The sequence below is a fragment of the Cygnus olor genome, chromosome 5 (assembly GCF_009769625.2).
Source record: "Cygnus olor isolate bCygOlo1 chromosome 5, bCygOlo1.pri.v2, whole genome shotgun sequence".
In the NCBI taxonomy this organism is placed as follows: Eukaryota; Metazoa; Chordata; class Aves; order Anseriformes; family Anatidae; genus Cygnus; species Cygnus olor.
In genome coordinates this window covers 53,032,911-53,045,365 of record NC_049173.1, presented here as the reverse complement: position 1 = coordinate 53,045,365, position 12,455 = coordinate 53,032,911, and the positions used below count along the sequence as shown (strand labels likewise).

Here is a 12,455-nt window from a genome sequence, read left to right as displayed (position 1 = left end):
CGCTACAAACAACAGCTAGCAAGAAGGGCAATTCCCAAAAGGCCACCACTGCTCTCCTTTGCTCAAAGCATTCAGAGCCACACTGCAGAGAACCACATGAACTAGGCCAGAGGGATCTTGCCCAGGCTCTCGCAGGTTTAGAGAGGTGTGATACCCAGGGAATGCCGCACCACTGGTAAAACTTGTGATATTGCTATCATGTTGACCCTGAAAAAAACCCACCCCACCACAAAGTTTCAGTAGCTAAGTGATGTAGGGAAACAGATGTTCCTTCAACATCCTGCCAGCACGGGCAAGTACTGGGCAATTCCAGTCTGATGGGGCATTCCTACAGCCATGCCCCAAAGGGAGGCCCAACAGCAGCCTTCCTGTCAGAGACCCAGCCTTTTACAGTTACACTAACTCTATTCCAGCATATTTTCATATGTCAGGGGTGGGGAAGGATTTTGATGCTGAAAATAAACATATTTTTCAGCAAAAACATCAACCCTGTTGTAAAGCCAGGGATATAGGCAAGCAAGTGAACCTGCACAAGTACCTATTAATCAAGAAGAGAACAGGTAGGGAGGAGTACAGCAACAGTCATCTCCTCTCCTCTAGTAGGAGACATAAAGACTTCAGCAACAAGGAGAGGAGTATCATCACCTCGCTACAGTCTGGATCCAGGATTCTTTCCTCAACTCTTACTATTCCTTGTTTTACATCTAACCAACTTCCTGAAGTCAGAATGAAGAAGTAAACATGAAGAACACAATGGACACCTAGGGATTAGATCCTGAGCAGTTTTCAGTCTACTTCACCGTGCTCTGTGCAGCCCTGGGATGACGTATAACAAGTGAAGCAGAGCAATATGCATAGCATCACTGAAGCGCAGCCACAAACCAACGTGAGAGGTTTCGGCCAACACCTTCCTGAAACAGTTTTTCTTAGTGTTTCGGGCAGGTACTTCGGAGGATCCCTGAAACGGAAGGGCTCTGGAAGAGCTTTTCCATAAATTATGTTCACTGAGGACGGAAGGGGTGCGTCTGACCAAAGCCCAGTTCTCCCTGCCATTCTGCTGGATCCGGACAAGTGATGGTCTCAGCCACGCTGGTCTAAGGGCTGGGCAGAACAACCCTAAGTGCTTTCACTCTCTCCCTGGTCTCAGTGAGGTACAAATGAAGAGTTACAGCTGAAAAAATAGAATTTCCTAGAGTAAAGTAACAGCTGGAGGAGAAATACTGAGGAAGGTACAGAACCTCATAGTCTGGGAAGTCACATTTCCCCAGTGGCAGGGGAATGCCCATCCCCACACCTCCTCCTCTGCATTAGTCAGAGCTGTTGCAAGTCAGCAGCTTGTTTGAAGCTGAACTTTCCACAGCAGATAGCCAACGTTTCAGTTTCTCCTCCAGCTCCAGCCAGCCCACAGAGCGAGCTATATTCGTACCCTGCTTGGCAAGGAACCCAGCCAACAGCCGCTCACAGCTACCGCAGCCGCTTGCACAAAGCGCTGTGCACATCACATCAGCTACACCGGGGCCGGCACCTTCCACCTCCCAGCCCCATCTGTAACTTCCTCTACCACCCACTGCCCACGAACACCAGCAGAGACGTTGGTTTGGGAGAAGAAAGCTCAGCTTTGCAGGGGTATGGATACACAGTCACGTGGCAATGGACAGGGTCACCCAGAACTGGTACCAGAAACCTGCATACCAGGACAGAAGCCAGCAGGGACACCGCACTTTTAACTTGCTTGCACTATGTAAATGTGTCTCTCAACGCATTCCTGACAAAGATCCACTTCAAGTTGTTAAACCACTTGGCTTTAAGCTCAAATTGTAGTACAGAAACTGTCAGATACAAGGGATTGCTCTTGGGGAATGTCCTGGTTTCAGCTGGGACAGGGTTAGCACTGCAACAGCTACTAGAAGAAAGCTGTTTTGGATTGAGGAGAATGCTGCTGCTAACACACCGCTGTTTCTGAGCGGAGCAGTGCTCACACAGGGCCAAGGACTTCTCAGTTTCTCACGCTGCCCTGCCAGTGAGGAGACTGGGCGTGCACCAGGAGCTGGGAGGGGACAGAGCCAGGACAGCTGGCCCACACTGACCAAAGGGATGTCCCACACCACGTGGCGTTGTGCTGAACAATGAAACTGGGGGAGCTGGACTGGGGGCCCATCAAGGCAGTAGTGATGACAACATGGTAATTACTGCTACTACATAGCCAAACAGCAGCTTGCGGCAGGAACAAGAGATGTGGTCGAAAGCCTTTCAGAATTTTTATTTTTATCTATTAAAACTGTTCCCACTACTCAAAAATAAAGCCTGCATACCAAACGACCCTTCCTAATTCTTGAGGAAGTAGTGCTCCTGGGCCTAGCAGATGCAGGAAAAGCAAAGTGTACAGCAAAGCTGCTAAGGTGGGCTAGAAGAAAGGAGAATCCAGTTATGCCTACTAGCAGTACATTTGAGTTTGGAAGAGAGAATTTCCAGGTGTCTCTTGTTCCCCTCAGACTAAGACCAAGGAAACGCACAGTGAGAAACACTCACCGCTTCTTTCTGGAAGTAGATAACCAGCCCAGCAGCCACCTGAGTTATGAGGATCACCATGAGGCAGGTGAAGTACTGGAAACAAAAAGAGAAGAGAGGACCATCATCAAGCAGCCTTTATAAAGCCTGCACGTAACAACACAACTTTTTCTGTATATGAGATCTCACTGAAAGTTACAACAACTAGCCAATGTTTTTGCCTTCAGGCAAGCTCTGCTGTCAGAAACGCTCTCCCCTGTGAAAGGCTTAAGGACAAGCATCTACAAGTACAAAGAGAAGCTACAGCTTACCAGGCCAGTGCACTTCAGCACTTCTCTCATCAGGCCAACAACAGGAAGACTTCAGGAGGCAGAGAGTTCATGAGCACAACCTGCATGTCATTCCACCCGGGACTCCCTTCCCCACCCCCAGCTCTATTACCAGTCCACTCTGACCTCTCTTGGTTGAGCTCTGTCCCCGCACCCAGGCCTCCACAGCCAGTGAACACTGAGACATTCCCAACGCCAGGACACATGGCGTGGCCATACCAAGCTTCGTATACGTATGTGCTCCGAATAACCAGGAGTCAATTAGCAGGCTGAGGGTTATGAAGCTAGTTTCACCTCATCCCTCACAGAAAATTTCTTATAGGTGAAGCATTTGGAGAAAGGTCGTGACACACAGGACATTCCCAGTTAAGCCTCTCTCAACTCCTGCACTTTCCACAGAAGCAGAACTGCTGCTGCAGAGGGTTGACCGTCAAGAATTTAACGTACACAGATAAAGAACTGGCTCTGAGTTGACCTGGCAGAAGTACTGTCCCCAAGGAGACCTGAGCCCCAGACTACAATCCAACAGATATGCTGGAAAGATTTCAAAGGGTGATCTAAAAAGGAGTATCTGAGAGACAGCATGAATTCTCTCACCAGAGCCAAGAGACATCGGATTTCATTGACAGCTCCAAGACAGCCCAGGAAGCCCATCAGCATGGTGAGAGCGCCAACACCGATGAGGACGTATGCACCACTCTTCAGGGAGGGAGATGAGGTCTCTGTAAAGGCCAGGACATGGAAAAAAATTAACTACTGACAAATATAACGTCTGCCATCACCACCTAGAGAATTGTCTCTATATCCACATAATAGTCTGTCATCTACAAAGATGCTGCATGGAGGCATGTTGGACATTCAGACAGAAGGCAGCTTCTGTGTGTCTTTTGTTGAGGGAAGACTTTCAAAGCCAACCTGCAAGTCTCCATTATCTTATATCCTGGAGGACTCAAGGTAATGCCAAACAAGTGCACTCACTGCAGGCTGTTGCATAACCTGTGTATGACCTCTGCAAAGAGATGTTAATTCCAGGATCTAAACAAGGATCACACCCAAATTCTCTACTTTTACACATCCTTCTAGCTGTCTCCTGCTATTGTCTGGAATGACTGCACTCTCTCACGCAAAATATTACCTAGACTTAGCTGATAAAATGTTATTTCATATATATTGAGAGGAGAGGACTGACAGTACCAGCATTTGGTACTGCAAGAAACAAAATTAAAAAGCTTTTACATCTGGGTTGGTCAGAGAATTATTTCTTGCAAAATAGGATGAGAGGAAGCTAGGCATTATGGCATAAAAGTCAAAGAGATACTATCTGGAAATATTAACCAGAAACGTCATTTATCATCAGACATTCTTAAACCTGTGAGTTGCACAGTGCAGGGGAATGGACAGTGATTAATAAAAATAATGTTCCTAGAGCATTTAGTTTCCTGGAAAGAAGTCCTAAGAGACAAGCTTCCTCTGAGCTTCTCCAGAAATAGGTTAAAACAAGACAGTAACGTAATCCAGACTAATACTGTCATCCGATCCTGTCCCCTCTCCCCCCAAAAAACACCTTCCCACACTTCTGACATACACCAAAAGTGACCAGCTTCAAAACTTTTTCCCTACAACATGCTGAACAGAGGAAAGAGAGAAAGCAGTTATCAAAAAACAGAACCAGATCTGTTTGCTGCACAGGTCAAACCAGACACTTCAGCCTTGATTCATTTCCAGGCTGGACTCTCCCTGCCTGGACATACGCCACAGGAACCAGGATGTTGCTCCCCTCCTCACCACTCCTGGGACTCTCGCTGTGCAGGTTTGGTGGTGATACTGCAAAGCAGTTACAGAAGCAGCAGCCCTGCAGGTACGTTCCTCTGGTTTTAGTGGCCTTCAGGAGACTACACTACTCCCTCACCCCAGATCTGCTTGGCCGTCACGCAAGCGTTCAGGTGCCTAGGCTGCTAAAAAGCAGTTGCTTTGTCACCTTCTCATTGTAAGAAAGAAAAAAAAGGCATAGCCCTTCAGAGAAACCAGAGCAGCAGGGGGACAGAGGCCATGCTCACACTTCTCATCTGTGAGCCGTCCTGTCTTGCACCAGGCAGCTCTGCTGGCAAGACAGCTCCTGCCCCGCTTGCTGTGGCTCCGTGTTTTCCCCTGCGCTGGGCCGGCCGCCAAGGAGCACAAGCGGCCCCTTTGGCAGCAGGCTGGAAGGCCCTGCTGCAGAGCTGCCTCCGACACCGCACGGGTGCTAAGGCACAGGGAAGGAGAGGCAGGCATGGGAAAGGAAGCGAGGGGGCAGGGAGAAAGAGCTGAGGCTGGAAATTGCCAGGAAGGAAGCTAAATCCTCTGTTAGCAGAGATTCTAGGTAAAATGGGAAGAAATGGAGCCAAACCCAGGGACTCTGCTCTGTGCCTTCACAAACAGCGGTGGCACCCATCGGCCTGGGGGAACAGCTGCTGGACCACTGGTACAGAACACATCTCAAGTATGCATTTAAGTATGTTTCTGCATTACGTATGTTTCTGCTCATACCTGCACTTTACTAACTGCCACCTGTGCTGGTAACTGTGCTTCTTGCCCTTTTAATGCTGCAGTATTAGCCAGATGCCACAGCACAACAAACAGAGCACACAGCAGTGTCTGGGTGTACCGGCATTAGTGCAGGCTTTCTCTTCACCCAGCACCTTCCAAAAGCAGGCCGTAGTGTTCAGCAGGACCCAGGAGATAAAGCCTTTTGCAGGATCAGCGTAGCTTGGAATCGGACTATGAATGCCATTACTGTTCGTTCCTTGGGCGAAAGATTTGGGGCTGCAAGCAGCATGCTCGCAGCAGTCCTGCAGCATCTGACACCAGCGACAGCAGTGGCAATTCTGGAGGTACTAGCTACGAGTAACTAAATTTGTACTGAAGCCCTGTCTAGGGAAAGCCACAGAGGAAGCAGAGTTTGTTGAAGACCGAGCTGAACTACTAATTTGGTGACAACCAGAGCTGTTATGAAAATACAGTGTGCAGTGAAAATAGGAGGAAATACTAGTCCTTAGGTTTAAGATGAAGTATATGGATTGTTGGGTGAAAAGGCAACGGGTGAGGAGGTCTCAGTCTGATCCTGCTGTTGCAATACACAAGACTAGGAGAAATGCTGTGTCTCCCGGGTTGCTCCCTTTCACCCTGTCCTTGCTAGGGTCTCATCTTGCTATACCACCACGTTACTGCCCAGGTCACAAAACCTGCATAAAAGCATTGCCATCCCCAAGCTGAACAGTGGTCATGCAGAACCCTGGACTAGAATCAATTCAAAAAGGAGAAAGATGATAAAGAAATGTGGTCTTACGTAGAACCGCAATGAAACTGGTTTTGTCAGCCAAAATCCATATTCCAAAACCCAGGATCACAGCGCCCAGGATCTGAAAGAGTAAGGGGAAAAAAAAAGGTATTTGTCTAAATTAATAAGCCAGGTATAAGAAGCAGCAGTCACCATTCTTCATATTTCCAGAGGAAAAACAACCATTCTTTTGCTGTTCCCACCCATCTCCCCCATGGTACTCCTCCCAACAAAAACAGGATTAGCATGACTCCAGGAAGAGAGCTTCAGCCAACTACACAGGAACCCCAGGTTCTGTCTGGCAGACCTTCACACCATATTTAAGTAGTACATGATGCATAGGTGGAAGGTTTGAAACAGCCTGATGAGAAGATGCTGCTAGAACTTTGCACGAGGTAAGTGCACGGTAAGTGCACAAGGTAAGTGCAGAGTTCTTCTCTGAAGAACTGAAGAAGGTCAAGAACATCTATCATGTGATTTGAAACATTTTTTGCATAAAGAAATCCTTGACCGTATGGGACCAGGCTGGAAGCCAGCTGCCGAAGGATTAGATATCTGGCAGCTGGAACCTTCCCAGGAAGGAAATCTTGGGCTTGTCAGGCTCTGTTCTGATGTTATGGCTCCAGCCCACAAAAATGCACAAAAACAGTAGCATTCACTTTGCATACAGGTTCCCATGAGCGAAGGGCTTTTCCTCTTCCAAAACCAGGCTTAGGCATTTTGGCTTGTGACCTTACTTTATGCCAGAATACCTAAGCCCCTCAAGTACTCCAGCCAACACATCTTTCCACCAACAGAGACTCCAGCGTTGTGAAACATCAGCCACAGTCTCTGCCTCGCTCCCCAGTTTTATCTAGGGGAAGGATTAGTAGAGCAATATGCCCTGTGAGTACTCTGCTGAAACCAGACACTGACTTGAGAAGGCCAGAGATGAGCTTTTGCATCTTGTTTTGAAGGAGGGGGTGTGGATGGGGGAACATGCTGTTTCAGCTTCTAGGTATCACTGTACATGGAGGTCACCCCAACTCCTCCATCAGGAGCAGAACACCATTAAACCACAATAAAGTCATTATGCTGGGAAGTCTTTAAGTCTTCAGGTTTGATAAGAAGCCAAGACTTGGGCCCTTCAGACAACTAAAACTTGTGAAGTATTGGAAACCACATGCACAAAGATCTAAAACACGCTGAATAAACAGGGGAAGGACAAGGAGAGTAAGTGAGGTGCTTCCAAAGGACACGAGCTGCAGGCAGTGGTTCTTCCACCAGCAGGATTTCAGAATAGGATGAAGCAAAAAACTAAATAAATCAACAGGTCTGAAGAGATGGCAATTCTGTGCTTCGTCAGAGAGTGCTCAGACATTTGGGAGACAAGGAAAATGTCAAACCACCACCTGAAGCAGGCTGGCAGAGACAGCTATATGGCCAGGCATTGTCTCTGCATTTTGAAAGCTCACATTATACTTCAGCTTCTCATACAAAGATGCTTTTCAGAGCACAGATACAGCAACACTGAAGTAAGTTGCTTGCAAGCTTTCCTGGCTTGGCAGAGGGCATAACACAAAGGTAGCTCTGGTGGCAGGATTAGAAAGTCACCAAGCAAGTTCTGAATGCTTGAAAGAGTGATGAAGCCAACTGACTCAGCAGCAGAAAGCATGCTGCTGTTGTTTCCCAGGAAGAAAAAATAAAAATCTCGACAAGATGACAGTAACAAGAATCCCCTCTTGCTTCATGTCCTGACGTGCTGCACAGCAGCACCGCATCTGCTGATCAAACCAGAAAGGCCCCTTGTACATACAACAGCTGGAGGCTCCTAAAAAAAATTCCCCTCAAACTTTGTATTCACAGGAACTGCTGAATTGACAGATTGAGGCAGTCTCACATTTAAACCAGTCGTAATAAAATATTTGTCTCGAACAAAGATGCAAACCCGTCTTCATGTGACATCTCTCTTGGCTCGCTGACCCTGAGATGCCACCTAAGTTTTGCTGTTGCTGACAGAACACAGAGCTCCTGCCGGTCTGGGTTCCCGCGAAGTTATTTGTTAGGAGGTACGCCGACTTCCCAAGGCCTGTTTTCACTCTGATCTTGTTCTAGTCCACAGCTCGTGCATTTGCCAGGAGCTGCTGTTGAAAACACTAAAAGGGGAAGGCAGTAAGAAAAGAAAGCACATGGAGAAAACACTGCTCCATTTACAACGGTATTGTTACCTCCTAGCAGGATAGTATCTGTGCTCAGCGTCTGTAGGATTTTCCACAGCATAGCGAGGCTGCTTCTGCCATTGGCTCAGCTTCAGACCCTCCACAGAGAAATCACATCTGCTGTCCCTAGAGTTGAATTCCTCTGCTCTGTTGCTTTACACTCCTGAAGCGGTGTGTGGATGTCTCCCCTTCACCTCAGGGGGTGCAGCTGTCACCCCAGACTTCAGCAAGACCCCCATCCAAACCCAAACCAGGAGGCGGCTCCCTCGAGACAGGGCGAGCAGTTTCCCACAGCACAGTCCAGTGAGGAGAGGTACAGAAGAACCACGCTGTTACTGGACTTCAGGCCCAGCTGAGCCCAAGGTCTAGAGAAGTATCACCGTCAACACCGCTCCAAGAGAAGCCACTGATGGAGCCAAAATCTGGAAACAGCAGCGGCGGGTCTCTGGCTGTCCTCTCTTCACGCTGCCCTCCTTCAGCCCAGAGGGCATGAGGTGGCCTCAAGCTTGGCACAGAGGCCGACAGCAGAGCTCTTATACTTAAGGCTTTGATTCAGGTAGCAGCCTTCTGCTCCACTTACAGGGGTGTTAGAAGTAGGACAGATGGTTATATATTCTAAACAGTTTCCAGAAGCTGAACTCGAGCGAAGTGTTTTCCCTTTAAGGAGAAGCATCTGCTGTGGCCCATGTCTGCTACCCAAGAAGGAAGAGATGTGTAAAAATTTGACTAGGGAAACTAAGTTTATACCCTAAAGTTATGTTTTTGGCATCTTCTGAGGCAAGTAGGTAAGCAGTCCAAATAAACTTCTTCCCTTTAATCAAAGCAGGTCAAACCTTCCCCTGAAATAAGACTCGAAGGCTGCAAAGTGCTACTAAGTCCCTGAACTACTTCAGCTAGAGCAAAGGACCTTCTCAAAGTCCTCGAGCTGTAAAGAAATGCTATTTCAATGACTAACTTCTAGAAGAGTCACTCGTGTCTCTAAAGGTTTAATTCATCAGCTCCACGTCAGGCTGGAGAACACCCTTCTGACAGAGGGCTGGTCCACACGGGGTGCGATCGCAGAGGCAGCAACTCCCCAGGAGGAGTTTCTCTATGAGAGTAACGCTGATCTAGAAGCACCCACAGTGTATAAGCTTGAGCATCCCCATTCCGAACCTGAACAACTGTAACAGGAAAAAGCTTCTCATGTCACCTACTTCCTATGACGGCAATAGAGTAAGGGATACCGCTTTCCTCAATATCTGGCACGTGCAAAAAGCCTGCCATCAGCTGAAACCGGCACATACTCAAAATCTTTGCTCTAGAGAAACATCAGGTTCCCCACCAGAACAGAGCAGCTGCAAATACCTCCTTTCCCCAGCGCAGTCTGATGGGGAGACCGTGCCCAGGCTGCACAGCAGGCTGAACTCGTTTTCCCTACTGCCTCCCCTCCAACACAAGTTGCCAGCAGATAATAACAGAACACAAGCTTCCACTAAAGAGGAAATAAAGGATAGTACTTTGAGGAAAGATTGTGGCTGGTCTATGAGCCGTCTGAGTCCTGGTACTGTGCCTGTCACTTCACAAAGCAGGCCAAACCATCTGAAAGATCTAGTGTCACCCTAAGCCTTTTCCCCTCCCCACCACCCCATCACCGCTCTGAGCACCCAGACCATCAGCCCTCAGTAGGTAACTTCTCTTAAAATGGAAGCAGCATGTGAGAGGAAAAAGCCAGCAGAGAAAGCCAAGAGAAACCAGATCCAGACGTGCCTTCAGCCCATGCTCCAGTGCCCGTAGCACAGCACAGGCGTGCAGGAAGGGTGAGTGAGGCTGTGTTCAGGGACGGACCAGAAAGCAGTGCTCACCTTACCACGCTTGATTTACCTCCCTGCCTGGCCCTTCCTTCCCCTTACGTGCTACGCAGAGGGTAGAACATCAGACAGGCTATTTTCTTGCTGGTATGTGGAAAGCTGAAGCCATGCCCTTCCCCAGAACACCACTGGGCTTCAGGAGGGCAGCATCAGCAGTGCCGCCACTGGCCCCACACAGATTCACTGTTCACATGACACACAGAGTACCTAAACTTCACAATAGGATGCACATGAGAACGTGTGCCTTCCTAGACCCAATCTGATCCAAAAAGGAGCTCAGACTGGATCGCCTTTTGCTGAGCCTCACACCTGAGAATAACTGCATGCAGTGGGCTGCTGTGTTTCTTCAGCCATGCCTGCCCCCGTCTCCCCTACCACCCGGTTCCACTTCAAATAGGGGACTTGGACTAATTCACCTTGTTAAAAATCAGAACCGGCCTTTGGGACTCAAACAAAATTAGAGTTGCTCTTTGAAGCCCTGTCTGGCCTATTTAGGAGGACGCTGCTGTCACGCAGCGGGTTTTGTAGCTTTGCTGCTCAGTGGCAGCTCAGCTGCTGCTGCAGATGTGGCAGAGAAAGAAGTTACAACTACTCTCCTGCCAGAAAAAGCCAGTAGCTCTGGTTTTCCCTTCCCACTGCAGGAAGTGAGCTGTGTGCACTGGTGACAGCAGGTGGGTACTGGGAGCAGAGCTACTCAACATGCCTCAGAGTCGCCCAGCAGCTCCGATGTCCCCCAGCTTCAGGGGTTCCCTCCCTTCTTCCAAAAACTCTGGCTCTGTTATTTAGCCAACACACTGGGCCAACATCCAGAAAAAAACACCTTTCCAGCTAATTTTAGTTCAGGCCTTTCCACCTCCTCTGCAGACACCCACAATACTTACCAGGAACAGGAGGTTGAAGAGAAAGAGGAAGTACTTAGTGACTTTCAGGCAGCCGGACCCCATCTTCTTTCACTTACAGGATCTAAAGGGAAAGCAGAAAGACACCCAGCTGTTAGTGTAAAGTCCCCCAGGCAGTTTGAATGACACCTTCACCCCAGGCAGAGCTCGGGATCTCTCGGCAGGACTCGGAACAAGCGTATAAGAAGCGTGTGCTCGACAGAAGACCACCTGAGTTGCCTTTTCAGGGCAGCACAACAGACAACACAGTCATTAAAATACAAACTGCTGCTGTTGCCAAAATCTCCTAGAGAGTGACAGAGAGCTATCAGAAGTTCTAGAAGGGACTTGATCACAAATACACTAATTCCATCAGTACTTTGGATGGACTTCTCATTTACAGCATCAACCAACCGCAGCTACCAGCCCTGATGGAGACAAGTGATGCACTTACCTGAAGAAACAGCTGACGTGGCCAGCTCTCTCCCCGCAAAAAGCTCATCTCTTTGTGACCCCTGATCAGCTGAGGCAACAGTGAAGAGTGAGGCCACAGGGTCAATTTAAAAGCATTAAAATCAAGGTTTGTGCACACAACTCAACGCCTGATGGCTTAGCAACCCTTGAGGACCAGCAAGCCTGCTCCATAGTTGCATCCTGCCACTTCTGCTGCAAGATCCAGACAGGCGAAGTTTCAACAGGTCCCTATTTCCAAAACCAGCCTCCCAAGTGTGAAGCAGTACGAGAACTCTGCTGAGATGGGATGCTGGCCTCCCCGTGGGGAAGCAGCACAGCTGACACATGGGGACAGGCAGGGGAATGTCCCCAGGGTCAGCCTTCCTGCTTCTCCTTCCTCCCCCATGCCCAGTTCCCTGGGGAGGGAATGGAGTTCCTTAAAATTTGCCCTGTCAAGCTCCTTGCTTCGCACAGCCCACAGTGCCTTAAGAAGCAACACCCACAGGCAGAGCAGGACTAGGCTGGGGGCACCAGCCTGGTCTGGGAGGAACCAGCCCGGTCTGGGAGGAACCAGCCCTGCGGAAAGCAAGGTCAGCAGGGCTTCCTTGCCACCAGCCGGGGTGTACCGAGGGTCACTGGAGCACCGCACGTTCTTTTGTTTCAATCAAAGGCTTTTGCTTAATCTTATTAAAAATTTAGGTTAATTCTGGAGCTAAACTGATATGCAGGCCTTGTTGCAACTGGCTAGTGTTCCCACCAAGCAATGGTCACCCTCCAACTACCAGGAGGGAGTCAGAGCCTGAGCTCTGTGCTTGGAGACAACTCTGCTGCTCAGACTTCAAGGGATGCCACAGCTAGAAGTTGCTCTAAGCCCATAGCTGCACAGCACTTAACAAGACACCACTGCATTTTTGGGTCATTTT

The 12,455-nt window shown here is 48.8% G+C and overlaps 1 protein-coding gene across 1 annotated transcript in view; it reads right to left on the bottom strand.

Moving 5' to 3' along the window:
* The window catches only part of CD82 (CD82 molecule), a 34,950-nt gene that overhangs the window by 8,758 nt on the left and 13,737 nt on the right, over positions 1 to 12,455 (bottom strand). The window contains 4 exon segments of the mRNA XM_040557825.1: positions 2,530 to 2,604; positions 3,435 to 3,559; positions 6,163 to 6,235; positions 11,083 to 11,164. Coding sequence (XP_040413759.1) covers positions 2,530 to 2,604; positions 3,435 to 3,559; positions 6,163 to 6,235; positions 11,083 to 11,145 — 336 coding nt within the window. The 5' untranslated portion in view covers positions 11,146 to 11,164.